This window comes from Oncorhynchus gorbuscha, linkage group LG05, assembly GCF_021184085.1.
Source record: "Oncorhynchus gorbuscha isolate QuinsamMale2020 ecotype Even-year linkage group LG05, OgorEven_v1.0, whole genome shotgun sequence".
In the NCBI taxonomy this organism is placed as follows: Eukaryota; Metazoa; Chordata; class Actinopteri; order Salmoniformes; family Salmonidae; genus Oncorhynchus; species Oncorhynchus gorbuscha.
The window spans coordinates 60189187-60210957 of record NC_060177.1 but is presented as its reverse complement, the minus strand read 5'-3'; the positions used below and the strand labels follow the sequence as shown (position 1 = coordinate 60210957).

General features: G+C 41.0%; 2 protein-coding genes across 8 annotated transcripts; one reads left to right on the top strand and one right to left on the bottom strand.

Moving 5' to 3' along the window:
- Positions 1–2422: 2422 nt before the first annotated feature.
- LOC124036226 (coiled-coil domain-containing protein 157-like) lies at positions 2423–9650 on the bottom strand. Of its 7 annotated transcripts, none has more exons than XR_006838887.1 (8): positions 8019–9650; positions 7252–7930; positions 7044–7121; positions 6759–6928; positions 6410–6586; positions 6032–6208; positions 4735–4830; positions 2423–4518 (listed from the first exon to the last, which is right to left on the bottom strand). XR_006838887.1 is itself a non-coding variant. In XM_046350509.1 (5 exons), the coding sequence occupies exons 1-4, from the start codon at positions 7267–7269 to the stop codon at positions 6413–6415; spliced, it is 435 nt and encodes a 144-aa protein (XP_046206465.1). In that variant the 5' UTR covers positions 7270–9650; the 3' UTR covers positions 5758–6208; positions 6410–6412. The 7 variants fall into 7 exon arrangements, 1 of the variants encoding a protein (XP_046206465.1); XR_006838890.1 differs by having other exon boundaries at positions 9357–9650; XR_006838889.1 differs by having other exon boundaries at positions 6006–6208; positions 7252–9650.
- Positions 9428–21335, top strand: LOC124036224 (splicing factor 3A subunit 1-like). The gene is given in 16 exon segments (XM_046350503.1): positions 9428–9953; positions 12133–12242; positions 12355–12562; positions 12703–12960; positions 13840–13914; positions 16589–16739; positions 16861–17060; positions 17215–17329; positions 17465–17772; positions 17907–18164; positions 19831–19959; positions 19961–20039; positions 20211–20371; positions 20549–20650; positions 20779–20850; positions 20932–21335. Coding segments are annotated over 16 exon segments (2376 nt in total). The 5' UTR covers positions 9428–9905; the 3' UTR covers positions 21034–21335.
- The last annotated feature ends 436 nt before the right edge of the window (positions 21336–21771 follow it).

The following is a 21771-nucleotide window of genomic DNA, read 5'->3' as shown; positions in this document are numbered from 1 at the left end:
TTTCTTAATATCATGCTTCTTTAACCTGTCTAAAATAAATAATGGATTCATTGTGAAGGTGGAGGCTATATTACATGGATTTATTATACTTTTTAAAATGGAACTGTTCCAAAGGTCTGCATCAGTGGCTTGTGTGGAAGCCAGGAGATGCTAAATGTGTTTATGTTAATTAATGGTCAGTTACCGTGAGACTGGCAGTTATTTGCTTGACAATCATCGGCTGAAAAATTCTCTCACACACACACACACACACAGTCTTGTAGAAATAACCTTGTGGGGACACAATTCAGTCCCATTCAAAATCCTATTTTCTCCAACCTTAACCTAACCCTAAAACTAACCCTGGCTCCTAAACCTAATTCTAACACTAATTCTAACCTTAGCCCTAAACCCCCTAGAAATAGCATTTGACCTTGTGGGGATGAACAAAATGTCCCCAGTTGGTCAAATTGTTGTTTGTTTACTATTCTTGTGGGGGCGCGCACAAACACAAGCATTATTCTCGCCTGAGGAGAGACTAGATTCTGTTAGTGGGTCATGTGGCTCTACTTACAACCCCTGTGACCATCTCTAGCTCCCTCACGCTGGTGGCTGCTCAGCCAAATGCAAATCAACAACATTGCTAAAGTTTCTTAAACTGACCTTTTTTTTTTTTTTTTAGATATTGATTTATTTTGTGTATTCTCCGAACTGTGATACATTTCACTGATGATGACATCTCTCAGATGGTACTCTTTAATTAATCTGTTTTTCCCCTATCTGTGACTATGCCAATCAGCATATCACACACACATTATATTTTGGTACCTCACTTCGTATTATAGTGACCTGACTCCACTTGAGATGGTCAAGTGAAAATTCTAATGGTGACTAGGGGATGAGAAGACCTTTCAACCTCTCACTTAATCCACAGACTCCTATCCCATGACCTTACTCTCTCTGTGTCCCACATTTAGTCAATGAACTAAATCTCTGCTGAGAAGGGTTTTTTCCCATGCACAATAACTAGACAGCGGCCCATTCCCCGTCGCTCTGCTAGCATGAGGTTAGATTATACAACCAGCTGATATAAAAGCACATGGATTGTTTTAGCTATTGTTTTATTCTCATTTCTCCTCATACACAAGAGGGATAACGAGAGTTATAAACATATCAAAATGAAAAATCAAATCAAATGTTATTTGTCACATGCACCGAATACAACAGGTGTTGTCCTTAACCAACAATGCAGTTCAAGAAAGAGTAAACAATATTTACTAAAAATACTAAAGTAAAAAATTAAATAAAAAGTAACATAATAAAATAACAATACTGAGGCTATGTACAGGGGGTACCGGTACCAAGTCAATGTGCGGGGTTACAGGTTAGTCGAGGTAATTTGTACATGTAGGTAGGGGTAAAGTGACTGCATAGAAAATAAGCAGCGAGTAGCAGCAGTGTAAAAACAAAACGTGGGAGGGGGGGGGGTGTCACAGTAAATACTCCAAGTGGCCATTTGATTAATTGTTCAGCAGTCTTATGGCTTGAGGGGCCTTTTGGACCTAAACTTTCCGTTCTGGTACCGCTTGTCGTGAGGTAGCAGAGGGAACAGTCTAAGATTTGGGTGACTGGAGTCTGAATTTTATGGGCATATGATTTAATACATGCTTTTTGTAAGGCAAGTATAAACCCAGTGCATGATATACCAGAACAGGGTATTTGGTGGTGGTGGTTAAAAGCATATTGGCAAACAGATTGGGAGTTTTGTCAGACTATGCCAGCCATAGGACATCCCTCATCCTCATGAGGCCTCTGTAATCTGACAGATTTGCAGCGGTCCCTGCAGCTGCCTAATAGCTTGACCTAGATGATAAAACACATATGTGAGATCACACAGTGCTGAATTACACTGAATGTCTCGGTGAGACAGCCCTCTCACCAACAGTTACTCCCTTTCCTGTCGGTGTCTAAGATGTAACAATGTCTTAAAGTGATAATCATAGCATTCCAATGGCTGAAGTTTTCAGTTAAGTCCTGACGAGGTGTTATTTTGTTACCTATTAGGTGTAGATTTGCATGGTTGTCACATTTGGAGATTGTGGTAAAACATCTACCATTTGTGTTTTAATAATGTTACTAAAACATTGCCTTAATGTTATTAGCAGTTTCTATATACCACAGCCCTTAGGATGAAGAATGAGCATGATTCCCTGACTACTGGCTACCAGCCTCAGAAGTGTCTGTAGCTCAGTTTAGTGTTGTACTCAGAAATATGTTGTTTTGTCTCTTTATCACTATTTATTAGTTATTATAAACAAACCAGTATGCTTATGTAAATATATGACACAAGTAACCAATGGCCTTAAATATGTGTTCATGAATACGTAGTGATTCCCAAAGCTTACGTGAAATCTAAATTGTTGTTCAGGTATTTATTTTTTTCCTCTATCCAAGTAGTTTTCCCTGTTATAATCTCAGAATTTACTCATAGGATATTATATCGTAAATGACTATATAACATTCAATTGATTTGAACAGATATAACCTTTGAAATAATCTAATGTTATTGGATGCAGGGATACCAAAAATATTAAATGGATTTTTGTACAACTTTGCACATTGTTTAAGTTTCTAACTGCAAATGACTGTGTGTCCTTCCACCGTGTCTCTCTTTTTCCTGTGGGGGCAAGTTGCAGGTGTTGACACTGGTGCTTTTGGCAAGCTGAACATGTCCTCACCTATATGAGTAACGTTCTTTGTCTTTTGTGTACCAGTAAGCACAGTGCGATATGAGGTCTGACTGTACCTATGTACTCTATACTTTCACATCCAAATGTCTTTTTGTTGTATAGTCTAAAATAAGTTATTTTGTGACAAATAAATGTTTTGAAGCAGCATTCTGAATATTGTTATTTTTACAGGGTAGCATACTATTAAAATAACTAAATTGATTGTACAATGCGCCATTTGACATTTTCAGATAAATAATGTCTGCAATATTTTGTTTTTATACTCCATGCAACAATTTAACAATTAGGCTAAATCAGTCTGTCAATCATGAGACAAGCATACCATAGACAATACATTCATTATATGGGGGGGGGCACATCTCAATTACATGCTTGAGGGATGACACAGCTGTATAATTGGCTCAACTGAAAGACTGAACTCTGAGGTCCAAGGTTAGACTTGATCAAGCAAGTTTGTCTCTGAGGAGAAGGATTCGTGAGTTAGTGGGCGAAGAAATTATTGATTTCATTAGTACATCTGCATTCCGCAAATACTTCAGTATCTAGGTATATCCCTGAAAATGAAACCCAGTATTGTGCTACCACTGAACTCATGCAGAAACATATGAACAGGCATGAACAATAATATGGGCTTGAATTGCTTAGTTTCAGGTGTAGTCAATATCCAGTCTGGATCTACGGGGCTTTTCACAGGTATCTCCATGACTACAACCCACCTTTAGAAAAGTAATTTGGCATTTCTAGTGCAAGGAAATACAAACAAAGGACAAAAATATTGCACCCTAACAAGCCATGGGAAGCATACTTCACAATGAATTGGTTGGTCTACCATCAAGTATACTCCTCAATAGGTGAAGGGTTGGACTGACAGTAAGGACAGGAGGGAACCCACACAAGATGTCATGCTCTGATCATCAATGTTGCCATAGGAACTTACCCCTCCCTCGTCAGAGTACTCTGTAAATCATTAGACACATCTGCATTCGTGGCATTGTGTTGGTGACACAATAGTAGAGCCTTTAGAAGACCACACACTTAGCTAAACACACAGACACACCATGGCTTGTCTTTTACCTAGCCTCTCCCTTTTCTAGACTGATCATTTTAAGACACTTATTTTTAGTGTGTGTTTTGTGCATGACCAGATTCTTTATGAGTTAATAATGAATGTGCTTTGATAGGCTCGTTATGCTGTCTTATTTTACCATTCTAAACTAGGTAAAACTTTTTCTAAATGCATGAAGTCAACAAATGCACATTTGCAATCCAAAGTAGCAAAGTGATTAACACAACAGTTCAAGAAAGAAAAACATGATACCAGTTTGTGAATTAATCAAATTAATTTTCAGTTAAATAGCAACTTCAAGCCAGCTCAATGTTGCCAAGATCTTGAACGCCATAAATTTTCTGCATCTGCCTCAGCTGATACACAAACAACTATGTGTATGAGCTACAATGCAATGCCTTTACTGCAGTCTTCTGATGGAGAAGCCTGACATATACTTCTAACAGCCTCTTTCTGCCTCAGCCTCTTTCGGCATTACTATGCTCCAAAAATTGTCAACATGAGGTTGATCACCCAGTGCTGGATGTATTTCTTCCTCTGGAGAGAGAGCATGTTTGGGACGCCTGGCGTATCTTTGCTTAGGCTCTGGCTGCGCTGGTGTCTGGGGAGAGGAAGGTGGCAGAGACGTGATCCCAAGGCCCCATCACCACAGGGATGGAATCCCCTTTGTCTGCTCCCTTCCTCCACAATCAATGTTTCAACACTCCTGCACTGGAGGTCTGTCTGGGATGGGCAAAATGAGAGAAAAGATGAGTCATAAATACATTCATAAATGATGCATTTATGAAAACACTACTAGAATTAAAACAGTATACATGCTAAGGTAAGATTCCATTTTTTGTAGTCCCCAGAAAAACAGTTGGCCAAGCAAAACAGTTGACTGCTATATTACCTGCAGTATACATAAATGTACATGTTCTTTCTGTGGTGTTGACTTACAGAGGGCTGTGTTGTACGTAGGGCATGGGATTTAGCTGTCTCTCTCTGGGAGCGTCAGGCAGACTGGGAGAATCCAAAGCTGCTGAGAGAGGTTATCTGTAAGAGATAATATGTTTTGTGTTTTACAACTGTCATTATCATTGTTCAGGTGTAGTCGATAAATAAAACATGCAGTACAGATGTAGGATCTTAATTTGAGCCAGTTTGCAACAGCAGGAAAATAATCCTGCAGCAACAGGAAATGTGAATTATTATGTGGATTATAATGAATGGACATGTTTTATAGGGGGTTATACATTTTTCAATAGAGCAAATCAAGTCTGACATTTTAAAGGGGAAATTAAACATTAGAAGCCTAGTTAAACCTTGAATACACTACAAGTTTGCATTTCCGGCTCCGCAGGAAAATTCTCAGCAACAAAATAGTGATCAGATTAAGATCCTACATCTGTAGTTCTCCAGCAGCAGTTTTGAAGTATTATCCCCGGATTGTGTCAAGAAGCCGTGCGGTTTGGGTGGGTGGTGTTTCGGAGGACGCACGGCTCTCGACCTTTGCCTCTCCCGAGGCCTTACGGAAGTTGCAGCGATGAGACAATACTGTAACTAATAATTGGATACCACGAAATTGGGGAGAGAAAGGGATAAAAACAATTTAAGAATAATGGAGGCCAGTGTGTTTTGGGGGAGCTTCAATGCTGCAGAATATTTTTAGTACCCTTCCCCAGGTCTGTGCCTCGACACAATCCTTTCTATGAGCTCTACGGACAATTCCTCGACCTTATGGCTTGGTTTTTGCTCTGACATTCACTGTCAATTGTGGGACCTTATATAGAAAGGTGTGTGCCTTTCCAAATCATGTCCAATCAATTGAATTTACCACAGGTGGACTCCAATCACGTTTTTAAAACATATCAAAGAAGATCAATGGAAACAGGATGCATCTGAGCTCAATTCTGAGTTTCTTATTTTTAATACATTTGCAAAAATTTCTAAAAACCTGTTTTCACTTTGTCATTATGGGGTATTGTGTGTAGATTGCTGAGGAAAATGTTTTCTTTAATACTTTTTAGAATAAGGCTGTAAAGTAACAAAATGTGGAAAAAGTCAAGGGGACTGAATACTTTCCAAATGCACTGGAGTTGTAACTCGGTCTATGCTTGTAATACTGGTATTTATATTTGAAACCATATGCAAGTAAACCCACATGAACAAACAATACAATACAAACAATACAGGTTGTACAAGTAAAGTCAACATTGTGGTTAACATACAGAAAATGCTAGGGAAGTGATCCTACTCTGTGGCGGTCCCTGAGGCAGTGGGTTGAGCTCTGGGAATGCCACCAGCAGCCTCTTCCTCTGTGCTAACTCCTGCACCTCTCCTCTTAGCTGATCCAAACTGTCTTTCGGCTTGTTCACATGACTCTCCAATCTCTGCTTCTCCTGCTGCAGCTCAGAACACAAGGCCTCAGGGACTGGAGAGGCAAGGCCATTAATTACATACACATTATTGTTCTTTGAAAGTGAAATAGGATCATATTTATATACTCTATCTGCTATGCTGAAGTATGGCTCTGCCCAACGTATGCAAGCAGCACTATAAAATGAACTATAACGTAAAACATTTCATTGTGCTTAATATTGTGTTGAGTCACATCTGTCTGGTAGTAATGTACTTGTTATTGGGTGAGCTGGGTTTTAAGTTGGTCCTTCTTCTCTGAGATGTGTGTCAGTCTATCCTGTAGGCCTGTCTGTGTGTCCTCAGTCTCCCCCAACTGTCCTTGAAGCTTCTCACACTCCTGGTCCAGAGCATCCACTCTCTCTAATAGAGACATCTGCTTGGCCTGCAGTGACTGTTGAAGACACAGAGTGAGACTGTGTAGTAACAACTCACGTAAAACAGGATCAGGATCAGAGTTTTTAGATGTGGCCTTTAACACATTTACTAGTACTGCCCCAGGTCTGGTTTTAAAGACTCATCTCCCCCCATGAGTATCCAACCCCATTCATGGCTGTTATACTGACCTCCTGTTGGTGACATGCATTCTGGTACTTGGAGTTCTCTTTGTCAAGTAAGAGCTGAGTACTGGACAGTTGAGCCTCCAGTGTTTGTGTCTTCTCCTCTTGTTTATTCCGTGCCTCTTCCTCTACCTGCAAGACCTTCACTTCCTGATGTAGCTTATCTCTCTCACACTCTGACAAAGAAAGGACAAGGTTCCACATATTTTCTGTTCACAACAATTAGATAACGTGGGCTGTCTCCTTCTGCTCCTAAAACATCAGACTTGGGGTGGGGGTGTACGTCCTTACCGAGTTTGTGTAACCTTTTTTGTTGCAAAATAATCTCTGCCTTCAGTTTGGAGTTGCTATTCTCCAGGGACATGGAGCCTATAAAATGGACACATATACAGTATATTGTGAATAACATGAAAGCATATTTACTATTGAAATGTTACAATATTTCATCCCCCTTCAAATATATTGTTGTCAGCGAGGTTTCCTCTGAGTGCTACTGTACCTCACCTCGGCTCCTCATGTTCGTCCTGCAGTCTCCTCTCTGTCTCCTTCCTGGATGCCTGGGCCTCCTACAGTCTTGCTTGGTCCTTTGCCCATTCACGCTTTAGTTCCTCCTGTTCCCTCCCCCAGCTGAGCCCTGCACTGTGGACTGCACCTTCAGCAGATGCTTTCCCACCTGACCCATGTCCCTGTGCTGCTCTGTGGACCACTGGGACACATCTCCTACAGTCAGACGGCCCTGCTACATAGTGTCATCCATAGCCACCCATAGCCACCAGGAGGCGCTGCAGAGAGGTGGGAAGGCCCTCGCTCCAACACAGCTCCACAAGAGCATCACCAGTCTCCCTCAGGCTGGACTGGACCTGAGCACAGGCATCACAGGGGACAAGGGAGGACTGTCTGGCAACTTACATTATGAGTGTCTGTGGATATAGGGGAAAGGCAGGAGGGGATGATGCTTTCTGTTCTGCGAGTAGGACAGGAGGGGCCACCATTTGCTATTGTCTGTGGAGGAATGGAGTGCTTGCTGTTGTTCTTGAAGTACAGTGCTGAGACACTACGGATGGAGACTGTGGACAAATATCTCTTTTTGTGGTCAGGAGTGAGGATGCTAAAGAGAAAGTGGTGTTTTCCTCACACTTTGGAGTTTTGATAAATTCTTGAATATCTTGCTTCATGCTCTGAATAAGAGGGAACAACATGGTCATAAAATATACATTTTATGGGAAGAAAAAAAAACTAAACACCAGGAGTGCTTTAAAAACTCACTCTGGTTGCCAATCTGGATAAAGTTATTCCAATAGTGTCCAACTACAAGGCCAATTGATACACATGGAGCTGTTTTCTTCATGTTTTCTTTCTGTCCAAACTTCAACTGCTCTGCATATGCACTGAAACTTTGCAGCAGGAGTAGTAATCTAGGGTAAATAAATGGATTACAGTCATGTATCGTTAATTTCCAACTATTCTCTAGCTACGGGTGGGTCTAATCCTGAATGCAGATTGGTTAAATCCGCATTTCAGATGGTGTCGAATTCCACAATTTACCACTGGCTAATCTATGAAGTTAAAAATGCCTATTTACTCTGTTCCATCAGACTGCACAATCCACTGGCTCATCAGCCCAGCCAAGCAATTTATAAACTTGATCTCCACTATAAAAAGCATCTAGACATTATCTCACATTTCTTTTAGACTAACATTTAGTTTCAACAGTATGATTTGTATAAACCTTGCGGTCTGTCTCGCTGACATTTGCCAAATTGTTTCAATATTCAAATTCGATCTCCAGCTGTCCCATAGTAATGAACGAGTTGGGAGAAGACAGACAGACAGCGTTTCTCAGCCAGTCGAAATCATGAAACAGCGGGCTTCATTTTTATGGATATATATATACAAAGAAATGTAAATTGAAAAAAGGTCAAACGAAACGAAGTGCATTTAGTTTGCAGTCTTTCCAGCTTCAGTTGCTCTAAATAACGGTGTCCTGACAAATGAGCACATTTTCTATGAGACGAAATCGCGCCTCATTAACTCATTGTTATGTATGTCTCCACAAAACAGCGTAAACAAATGCAAATGTAGCTACTTATTCTGTTATTCTGAATGCAATTTTTTGACATGACTGAATTAGACGTAGTTGGCTAGCTAGAAGGAAAAGGATAATAACGTTGCCAGCTAGTATGGCAATGGAACATTTGGAACGAACGACTGGGTCTCGTCCATAGATACAGAACAAAAATACTGGGTCGCGTCTCTGGCAAACGAACCGATTGAATAAACGACCAGCCAGTTTGAGTAGCATATATAGTCCCGATTTGTGTCGGGACTATCTATATATTGTGTAAGGATGAAATTGTATGAATACATTTATTTAAAAAAAAACGTTTGTAATGAAAATATGTAAATCATTATTTTAATATGTTGGTGACCCGTATAAAAGTGGTAATGCCCTCGAAGCCAGTGTTTGGAGGATATATGTCACGGTTTGCTGGCCCTCTACTAACAACACCCGTGTCAATATATCCTCAAAACACCGTCTTCTCGGGCATTATCACTTAAATCACCAAATTCAGCAAAACAATGTGAATGCTGATTGAACTCCACCTCCCCATCAACAACGTCGTGTTGTTCTAATTGTGGCACCAGGTCCAGATCGAATGAAAGCTTATCTGAGAACTTCCAGGAGTGGAATCGAACTGGGCCAGTCCGAGAGAAGACATCCAGAATAGCACCATGAAGAGCTATTAGTTGGTTCAGGAGACTTTCCACGCAATCCTAAGAGATGGGTAATCTTGACCAAATTTAGTAGCTTGCACTCTTTCTCTCATGTGTTGTGCCTGCTTCAGGAAGCCGCTGTGAGCGAGTAGAGTTTAGTCGGTTGGATGGTGTCACTTAATTTCCACAGCTACCTACTAGAATAACTGCAAATCCCACAATGCTTAGATGTGTTTCCGGAAGTAAAAGACCTCCATTCCAGGCAGGTCAACGACAGAAAAACGCACTCGTAGGTCTTATCTGTAAATATTTTGTGCCATTTATTAGGTTTCTAGACATACAGTACGACAACAAGTAGTGAAATTGTGAAGATAAATAACGCTTTTGTTAGACTTTTCACGTTTTAACAGGTAACCCAATCAAAGAATTGACGCAGCCATGCCGCCTGGGCCTGTACAACTTGTTCAGCTTGAGCCCAACAGCAAGGTAAGATTTGCTACCTCAATCGGCCTTTAACGTTTTTACTACCTCCCTGTAATTGTGAAGATGTGGGGTAACATTACCACCGTGTTGAGTATTGTCTAAAAAGAGTAGCTAGCTGTGTCCAGAAACGTTGCTATCTGTTTCTGTTTGTATAGTTACTAATACTAGCGCTACCTAACTTAAAGTAACTGTCCTGTTTTTCCACATTTATGTGAAATATGACCTATAATAAATTACAATATGAGGGAAATACTTTTTTTAAATGGAAGGGAAACTGTTAAAAGGCATCTTTTCTGTGTTGGAATGGTGTGGGCGTAACCCAACAGCATAGTGGGGTGGGTGTTTAGCAATCATTACAAATATTCAAATCAAATGTATTTGTCACATACACATGGTTAGCAGATGTTAATGCGAGTGTAGCGAAATGCTTGTGCTTCTAGTTCCGACAATGCAGTAATAACCGAGTAATCTAACCTAACAATTCCAAAACAATTCCAAAACTACTACCTTATACACACAAGTGTAAAGTGATAAAGAATATATAATAATATAATAATAATATAATAAGAATATGTACATAAAGATATATGAATGAGTGATGGTACAGAACGGCATAGGCAAGATGCAGTAGATGGTATCGAGTACAGTATATATACATATGAGATAAGTACTGTAGAGTTGATGATTGGCCAACTCTCATCCCCCGAGGAAATAGCAAGCTATGTTTTAAACGGTCTATTTGAGGTAGGGTTTTTCAAGCGCTTTTTTCCCTCAAATGTATGCTTTGTCCACGATTATGAGTATAGGATAAGTCAACATTATTTTGGTGTGCGTTTTAATTACTTTGCAGATATGAAATAAACAGGCAATCGTTTATCAGTGCTAATTTGATGGCCAAGTAGCTGGAAAAGTTTGAGGGATTATATAATGTTCCTTCGTTAGATTTTAGCTCATTAGTTGTTGATCTTGTTAATGTGCATAACAAGATCTTGTTAATGTGCATATAGGGAAAGATAGCCTACCTTTTTATGGTTGTTTGATCAATAGGACTGTAAAGTTTCCAAATGTAAGAGGACTCCCGTGCACCGGTCTGTGTAGACTCCGGTCCGGTCTGTAAATTATAACTAAGCTAAATATAAGCCTTACACAACCATAAGACCCACTAATAATTGTATTTTATCAAAATAGTTAAACCTGCCTTTTTGCAATAATCACTGATCTGGTTTTCAAGTCTATGTGAAAATGCCCTTTTCGTTACACATTTTACCAGAACCATGCATAATGCACATTACACTAATAATGACTAAGCAGGCAAATTAGCCCAGGTCTCATAATCTCTCAAGTACAAGCCCCCGTGCTAGTAAGTATCCAGCTAATTGTTATGTTTCAAGTTTAGCCAACTTGGATCTATTGCTAGCGAACAAGGTAAAACGGTTGAGTTGTTGTGAACACACCCTTCTGTCCATCTCCAACTGTTTGAACAGCATGCTAGCCTGTCCGCTTTTTCAGATGTTGAAATCAAGTGGCATACCTTATTTCTCAGAATGAGAACACGTTGCCAATTCCTTATATAATTGTGTTTTGAGACATAAAAGGGTTATCGTTAGAAAGGTTAACTTCTCCTTTATTACAGTAAAATAATGTCTCAATGTGTTTGTGTCCAAATGACCCATTCTGTTGGACCAAACCTCAAATACTAATATTCAGTTGAAACTGCTTGTCAGAGAAGAAGTGATCTCTTTGTTGTTGTGAGTGGCAGGGGGAATGGACTTTGTGTGTGTAGACGGAGAGGATGAGCCTTCCCGCCGTTAGGACAAGAACTCCCATTGTTAGGGCAGAAACATGAACATCTTGTCATTATATACAGATCTCTGGTGTAAATGGAAAAGTGCACAGAAAGACTGAAGGAGACAATACCAAAAAGACAAACGGACAAAAATTAAAAACTCGATTCTTGCAATACAGGCATTTGGAATATCGTGCAAAAACATAGATTTGAATTAATTCTATATATCGCCCAGCCCTATCGGAAAGGTTTGGATTGATGAAAAATCCACCCAGTCATCAGAAGATCTACTACCATAGTACTTAGAGGGGGTAGGATGTAGGGACAATTAAATGTCATTAATGTAGCCTCAAACACCTCCACGTGATGAGACTTCAATTTCTATTGTTTCAACAGGCAGATGAGCCTACAGGGGAAACCCCAGCAACGAAACCCATAGTTGGGATCATCTATCCACCTCCTGAGGTCCGAAACATCGTTGATAAGACTGCCAGCTTTGTTGCCAGGTTGGTTTTTCAGTCTCATTCTCAGTCATGTTTTTTATGAAATTGTATGAAGTCTTGAATATGATGTCATATTGCAATTATCATTCATTCTTTTCCTTCCATTAATTCTCAGGAATGGACCAGAGTTCGAAGCAAGGATCCGTCAGAATGAGATCAACAACCCAAAGTTCAACTTCCTGAACCCCAATGACCCCTACCATGCTTACTATCGCCACAAGGTCAATGAATTCAAGGAGGGCAAGGGCCAGGAGCCGTCTGCGGCCGTGCCAAAGGTCATGCAGCAGCAGGCCCTGCTGAACTCGCAGCAGCTTCCTCAAAAGGTGTGCCTTCCTAGACATTGAGTGGTTCCTTGTCTATCGATTTATAAATCACTGATTGTGTCAGTGGTTCACTGTAAAGTGTAAGATGTGATTGATGCCTTAAAAGAGCTATTCTAAGTTATGGTTTCCTTTCCCGGTAGGTGCAGGCCCAGGTGATTCATGAGACAGTGGTGCCAAAGGAGCCTCCGCCTGAGTTTGAGTTCATTGCTGACCCTCCTTCAATCTCAGCATTCGACCTGGATGTTGTCAAGCTGACCGCCCAGTTTGTGGCTCGCAACGGGCGCCAGTTCCTCACACAGCTCATGCAGAAAGAACAGCGAAATTACCAGTTTGACTTCCTGCGACCTCAACACAGCCTCTTCAACTACTTCACCAAGCTGGTGGAGCAGTACACTAAGGTACAACTTCATACTAATTATTATTATTGATTGTGGCACATACACTTTTTATACAAAGTATGTGGACACCCCTTCAAATTAATGGATTTGGCTATTTCAGCTGACAGGTGTATAATATCAGGCACACAGCCATGCAATCTCTATAGACAGACAATGGCAGTAGAATAGCCTTACTGAAGAGCTCAATGACTTCTAATGTGGCACCTATCCAACAAGTCAGTTCGTCAAATTTCTGCCCTTCTAGAGCTTCCCCGCTCAACTGTAAGTGCTGTTATTGTGAAGTGGAAACGTCGAGGACCAACAATGGCTCAGCCGCAAAGTGGTAGGCCATACAAGCTCACAGAACAGGACTTCTGAAGCATGTAAAAGTTGTCGGTCCTCGTTTGCAACACCCACTACTGAGTTCCAAACTGCCCCTGGAAACAACGTCAGCACAATAACTGTTCGTTGGGTGGCTGAAAACACAATCATCGCGGATTGAACTTCCGGCTAAGGATGGTCCATTTAAAAATAATTCCTTCCTCCCTCTCCCCTTGCCCTGCAAGTGTATACTCGTCAGATGTCATGACACGTCATCAGAAGTGTCTACTTAATTTGAGGGGATAGGGTGTCTCTGAAGTGTTTGGACCACAGCCCTAGTGGAAAGCTTTCCCAGAAGAGTGGAGGCTGTTATAGCAGCAAAGGGGGGACCAACTCCATATTAGTGCCCATAATTTTGGAATGAGATGTTTGACAAGCAGGTGTCCACATACTTTGTCATGTAGTGTGTTTTGTTGAAATATTATATTTCAATTATTTGACTTGTTAGTAGTAGACCATGTCTTCAGCTGGTTGTGTTGTGATGCTCACTTGTGTTTGTCTTGGGTCTTTTTTTCCTAGATTCTGATCCCTCCCAAGGGACTGCTCATGAAGCTGAAAAGAGAGGCTGAGAACCCCAGGGAGGTGCTGGACCAGGTAAGCCCCTGAATCTTTGCTGTTGGGTTCAGATCTTTGATAACTTTAGTTTTTATCTATGCTTTGTGAAAATAAACCATTTGAATACAGATCCCCAAAAAGTACTACTATTTGAATTCAGATCTCAGAAAGTAACTGCCATTACTTTTTTAAACTAATATAATACAGATCTGAGAAAGCAACTACTTATTCAAAATATTTAAATACTGATTTCAGGCAGTGACTAATATTCAGAAACTATTGGATTGTCTGCCTTCAATTAATGGAACTGCATGTTGAACATAGAAATGGAGAAGACAATCTTCTATACTATTCCAATATATCTGACAGTCCTATTTGATCTAAACAATACATTTCTATCTGAACATTCTGTAAATGTCCATTGCCCCAGGTGAACGTTAAGTCAAACCAACTAACCAATTATACAGTTGAAGTCGGAAGTTTACATACTTAGTTTGTAGTCAATAAAACTATTGTTCATTGTTTAAGAGGCCTACAAAGCAAGGAGGCCTACAAACCTAACTCATTTACACCAGCTCTGTCAGGAGGAATGGGCCAAAATTCACCCAACTTATTGTGGGAAGCTTGTGGAAGGCTACTTGAAACATTTGACCCAAGTTAAGCAATTTAAAGGCAATGCTACCAAATACTAATTAAGTGTATGTAAACTTCTGACCCACTCGGAATGGGATGAAAGAAATAAAAGCTTAAATAAATCACTCTGCTATTATTCTGACATTTCACATTCTTAAAATATATAATTTTTACAGGATTAAATCTCAGGAATTGTGAAAAACTGGGTTTAAATGTATTTGGCTATGGTGTATGTAAACTTCCAACTTCAACTGTATGTAATAGGGAATTGATATACACGAACAATCAAATGCAAATAATTCACACAATGAAGTTATGAAACAATGAATGTTCACAAATTGGCAGGAGAGAGCACATTCTGGAGAGAGAAGTGCATTGTGCATCTGGGCACATGGTCAATCCAATGTCTGCATTGACCATGCAGCATTCACAGTGATATGGCCTCTGCAGAAGTCAGGGCAAGAATGGCCTCAGCAGAAGTCAAGGCATTCATACTTCTTTTGCTTCACAGAGCAGTGATGAGCTGAGATTGCGATTTTTGGTTCCAATCGCCATGTCATCGTGAGACGCAGAGTAGATGAATGGATGATCTCCACATGTGTGGTTCCAACCGTGAAGCATGGAGGAGGTGGTGTGGGGATGCTTTGCTGGAAACTGTCATTGATTTATTTAGAATTCAAGCTACACTTATCCAGCATGGCTACCACAGCATTCTGCAGCAATACATCATCCCATCTGGTTTGCGCTTAGGGGGACTATCATTTGTTTTTCAACTGGAAAATGACCCAACACACCTCCAGGTTGTGTAAGGGCTATTTGACCAAGAAGGAGAGTGATGGAGTGCTGCATCAGATGACCCGGCCTCTACAATCACCCGACCTCAACCCAATTGGTTTGGGATGAGTTGGACCGCAGAGTGAAAGAAAAGCAGCCAACAAGTGCTCAGCATATGTGGGAATTCCAACAAGACTGTTGGAAAAGTATTCCAGGTGAAGCTGGTTGAGATAATGCCAAGAGTGTGCAAAGCTGACATCAAGGCAAAGGGTGGCAAGTTTGAAGAATCACAAATATAAAATATTTTTATTTAACACTATTTACTTTTTTTGCTTACTTCATGATTCCATGTGTGTTATTTCATAGTTTTGTCGTCTTCACTATTATTTGGGCGGCAGGGTAGCCTAGTGGTTAGAGCGTTGGACTAGTAACGAAGGTTGCAAGTTCAAAACCCCCGAGCTGACAAGGTACAAATCTGTCGTTCTGCCCCTGAACAGGCAGATAACCCACTGTTCCTAGGCCGTCAACCCACTGTTCCTAGGCCATCATTGAAAATAAGAATTTGTTCTTAACTGACTTGCCTAGTTAAATAAAGGTAAAATAAAAACATTCTACAATGTAGAAAATAATAGAAAATAAAGAAAAACCTTTGAATAAGTAGGTGTGTCCAAACTTATGGTGTATGTATGTTTATTTGTCACTGCTCGATTAAAACAATCTTGGTCGACCAACAGCCTTACGAAAAACAATTGATCTGTCACACGTACTGTACACAATGAATAGTGACTTCCTTATTCCACTCATGTAATAACTCCATTATAAAGCAATGTCCTATGTAACCACATCTTTGCTTTTGTAATAATCAGTTACTACACATGTATAAGAATCTGCTGTCAAGTGTTGATGTATTACCTTATGTCTCACTCGGGTGAAAGTCAGGCAGACCGGTAAACGTGAGTCTATCAAAATTAATACAGCATGCCCAAAAAACATTTATTTTTTTGTTTTCAAATAACTTGCATATTCAAATACCTTAAAATATGATTTGGTTTTCTGAGAGGTATTCAAGATACTTTTCAATATTATTAGTTTTTCTGAGACCTGTATTTGATTATGAAAGAAAATAGTTGCCTTTTTAGTTGAAACTCTATACAAATGATATTTGACTACCTTGAGTATTTGAGAAGTTGGTATTTTCAAATAAACTACAAAATAACACTTCTGCCCTTGTCTGGTAGGGTTTACCCACAATTGGCTCATAAAATGTTCATTGTCTTAACAGCTTATCTCCTGGTTTTACCAACAGGTGAGGTACCGCGTTGAGTGGGCGAAATTTCAGGAGCGTGAAAGGAAGAAGGAGGAGGAGGAGCGGGAGAAAGAGCGTGTGTCCTACGCCCAAATTGACTGGCATGACTTTGTAGTGGTGGAGACCGTGGACTTCCAACCTAATGAGCAAGGTCGGGAAATTAACTGAGAGCCAGACAAGATTATTTGAATAGATAATTCCTGTTCCTGAGAGAATGTTATCCACCCCCTGTGTCAATCGCTTTGTAATGATGGTGTTGTGACTTCCAACAGGCCACTTTCCACCACCCACCACACCTGAGGAACTGGGAGCTCGCATCCTGACCCAGGAGCGTTATGACAAGTTTGGAGAGAGCGAGGAGGTGGAGATGGAGGTTGAAAGTGAGGACGAGGATGACGTTGAGCAGGAGGATCGGGATGATGGGCGTCCCACACAGCCTGATCAGGACACACAGCTGCAAGACATGGATGAGGTTAGTAAACACAACCTGTTTTAGTAGACACGCACAACAGGATATAATTAACAGCATATTACTTCTTCAGAGTTACTGATTGAATCTGAATGTAATATTACCATTGTTAGGAAATGGTGTAATCAATGTAGAGTCTTTGATGCCTTCTCCCCAGGGTTCTGATGAAGAGGATGATGGCAAGGCACCATTGCCCCCAGACAACCCCATGCCACCCCCACTGCCCCCTACTCCAGACCAGGTCATTATCCGCAAGGACTACGACCCCAAGGGTGAGAGGGATTTCATCATCAGGACCTAAATATCTAGATGTTTTATTATCATGCATGACATGACATAAAGGACTGGAAAATACATGCCTGTTCTTAATTTGCCCTTACATTTGATCCCTTTTTCTTGCCCTGTAGCCTCCAAGCCCCAGCCTCCAGCCAAGACTCTGGATGAGTTCCTCATCTCTCCCATCACGGGTGAGAGGATCCAAGCCAGTAAGATGCAGGAGCACATGCGCATCGGACTACTGGATCCCCGCTGGCTGGAGCAGAGGGACCGCGGCATCAGAGAGAGGCAAATAGAGGATGAGGTTTACGCCCCTGGCATGGACATTGAGAGCAGCCTAAAACAGCTGGCTGAGAGGCGTACTGATATCTTTGGTGTGGAGGAGACCGCCATCGGTAAGAAGATTGGAGAAGAGGAGATCCAGAAGCCTGAGGAGAAGGTGCGTGCAAGTGAAGAGAGGGAATTAGCCATGTGGTTTATGAGTGATTAGTGTATAATTACTGTTTAGGTTCAATCGTATTTCTTTTTGTTGTCATTATGAGGTCAAAGTCTTTACTTAATGCACCTTCTTAGGTGACCTGGGATGGGCACTCTGGCAGCATGGCGCGTACTCAGCAGGCAGCACAGGCCAACATCACCCTACAAGAGCAGATAGAGGCCATTCACAAGGCCAAGGGACTGGTGCAGGAGGATGAAAGCAAAGAGAAGATTGGGCCAAGCAAGCCTGAGCTTTACCATCATCATCATCATCAATCACCCCTCATCTCCTCTGCCCCCCTTCTGCCCAAACCCAGCCCTCCAATGAACACGATGGCTCGGGCCCCTCCTTCCGTAAGTTGCTGTCTTGTTCAATAGAAGTGCTAAAACACTTTTGTCAGGTTATTATGTCAATATACAGTTGAAGTCGGAAGTTTACATGCACTTAGGTTGGAGTCATTAAAACTTGTTTTTCAAACACTTCACAAATTTCGGGTTTCTTGTTAACCAGCTATAGTTTTGGCAAGTCGTTTAGGACATTTACTTTGTGAATGACAAGTAATTTTTCCAACAATTGTTTGCAGACAGATTATTTCACTTATAATTCACTGTATCACAATTCCAGTGGGTCAGAAGTTTACATACACTAAGTTGACTGTGCCTTTAAAAAGCTTGGAAAATTCCAGAAAATTGTCATGGCTTTAGAAGCTTCTGGTAAATTAGCCTGTCAATTGGAGGTGTACCTGTGGATGTATTTCAAGTCCTACCTTCAAACTCGGTGCCTCTTCGCTTGACATCATGGGAAAATAAAAAGAAATCAGCCGAGACCCCAGAAAAAAAAATGTTAGACCTCCACAGTCTGGTTCATCCTTGGGGGCAATTCCCAAGTGCCTGAAGGTACCACATTCAACTGTACAACATGGGACAACGCAGCTATCATACCGCTCAGGAAGGAGACGCATTCTGTCTCCTAGAGATGAACGTACTTTGGTGCTAGAAGTGCAAATCAATCCCAGAACAACAGCAAAGGACCTTGTGAAGATGCTGGAGGAAACCGGTACAAAAGTATCGATATCCACAGTAAAACGACTCCTCTATTGACATAACCTGAAAGGCCACTCAGCAAGGAAGAGGCCACTGCTCCAAAACCGCCACTAAAAAAAAATCGGGTTGCACCTGCATATAAGGACAAAGATCATACTTTTTGGAGAAATGTCCTCTGGTCTGATGAAACAAAAACAGAACTATTTGGCCATAATGACCATCGTTATGTTTGGAGGAAAAAGGGCGATGCTTGCAAGCCGAAGAATACCATCCCAACCGTGAAACGCGGTGGTGGCAGCATCAGGTTGTGGGGGTGCAGGAGGGACTGGTGCACTTCACAAAATAGATGGCATCATGAGGGAAGGAAAATTGTGGATATATTGAAGCAACATCAAGACATCAGTCAGGAATTTAAAGCTTGGTCGCAAATGGGTCTTCTAAATGGACAATGTCCCCAAACATACTTCCAAAGTTGTGGCAAAATGGCTTAAGGACAACGAAGTCGAGGTATTGGAGTGGCCATCATAAAGCCCTGACTTCAATCCTATAGAAAATCTGTGGGCAGAACTGAAAAAGCGTGTGTGAGCAAGGAGGCCTACAAACCTGACTCAGTTACACCAGCTCTGTCAGGAGGAATGGGCTTGTGGAAGGCTACCTGAAACGTTTGACCCAAGTTAAACAATTTAAAGGCAATGCTACCAAATACTAATTGAGTGTATGTAAACTTCTGACCCACTGGGAATGTGTTGAAAGAAATAAAAGCGGAATTAAATCACTGTACTATTATTCTGACATTTCACATTCTTAAAATTAAGTGGTGATCCTAACTGACCTAAGACAGGGAAATTTTTACTAGGATTAAATGTCAGGTATTGTGAAAAACTGAGTTTAAATGTTTTTTGCTGAGGTGTATGTAAACTTCCGACTTCAACTGTATATGGTTGACTGTATTTTTTTTCCACTGTGAATCATGTAGATGCTGCCCCCTGTACGCACCACTCTCCTGTCAGCTGTGCCTGTGATTCCACGGCCCCCCATGGCCCCTGTGCAGATGCGCCTAGCCCCAGGGCAGGTTCTAACACCCATGCCCCCCATGATGCATGCCCCCCCGCATCAACGTGGTGCCCATGCCCCAACCACCTCACATGATGGCCCCCAGACCACCACCCATGGTGGTCCCAACTGGTAAGACAACCATTGCTACACTATTCCCACAGTGTTAAATACTTTGAAATCCAATGGATGACTTCAGAAATATGCATTGCTACAAATTACTTTCATGATCATTTACAATTTTAATTCAGGTTGTCTTTTAAGCATATTATTTATTGACTCATTTTATTCTTCCCTGTCCAGCATTTGTCCCTGCCCCTCCAGTCCCGCAGCCCCCCCGCCCCCGCCCTGACCCGCAGCCACCTTCCCAGCCACCCCCACCCCATAATGATGAGCCTGCCAGCAAGAAGATGAAGACCGAGGACAACCTCATGCCAGAGGAGGAGTTCCTCCGTAGATACAAGGTTTGTTGGCCAATTAGATGTCAAGGACTACTGGCAAAATGCAGTAGTGTGAATGATCCACAGCTGGATTTAGATATGCCTTCATTCATCCTATGCTTGCTGTTAGTACTTCTGTATATTGGCATGTAAGGCTTCCTGTACAAATATAGTTATTCTACTGTATATATTTCTTTGTAGGGTTCAGTGTCCGTCACAGTGCAAGTTCCCAACATGCAGGACAAGACTGAATGGAAGCTAAGTGGACAAGCGCTCAATTTCACTATCCCACTCACAGATCAGGTATGTTACTAGTTCACCCACCATTCCACACTCTTTTAGCTATACTTCATATATTCTCAGGAGTGCAACCCCAAGTCAAATTTTCTGGAATATTTATAATAGTTCATCTTCCCATTCTCTCACAACAGGTGTCTGTTATTAAAGTGAAAATCCATGAAGCCACTGGAATGCCAGCTGGAAAGCAAAAGCTGCAGTATGAGGTAAGCATTGTCGTCCCTGTTTTGAATAATTGTAAATGGGCATGATCGAGTCATTTGCATCTATTACTTCTTCCATTACAGGGAATTTTCATCAAAGATTCCAACTCGCTGGCCTACTACAACATAAACAACGGTTCAGTCATACACCTGGCACTGAAGGAGAGAGGTGGGAGAAAGAAGTGAGGTGTACATCCCCCTCAAGTTTCTCTCTAGTAGTTTGGGACATTTGTCTGAGCAGATCTTTCTAAACGATGTATATCCTTTGTTGGTCATAGCAATTTTAAAGAATGCTTAAGGCATAAATAAACCATAAATAAAAACTAACTTGCTACAGTTTCTTATGTTAAGTGTTGATTATTTTCTAAAGGTTAATTGTATTGTTTAAGGGGATAGTTGTTCATGTTGCTATTTTGGTCAGTGTATTTGTTACCCATGTCCAGAGCTTACAGCCCATGTCAATCATCAAATAAAGTAATAAAATGCCACCATTGTCATTTTAGTTTGTTCAGTATGTTGAATGGAATGGGGCATATTGTCATTGCTGTGCAAGTGGGGTATTATATGCGTAGGTCAAAATATTAAGTCAGCAGAAGTTCAAAATTGAGGCAGCTGATGTGGCAATAGATGTAAATTTAAGCTGTTGGGGGAATTGTTTTAAGATGGTCATACAGTGGATCGTTTAGCTATTTGCTATTGCATTTTAGGACCTATTTAGGTGTGTGTAATGTATATATGATTTGATAAAATATCGAATTTGGCCTTTGTTACTATAGCCCAGAGAAAGGCATTGAACAACACCATAAATTACAAAATAAGACAGTCAAATAACGTTTTTGAAGTGTCAGTACTATATCTAGGAGATAAGAAAGCTCAGGAAATAATTTTAGCATATTTTATTATACACATGTAACCCCATTTTTG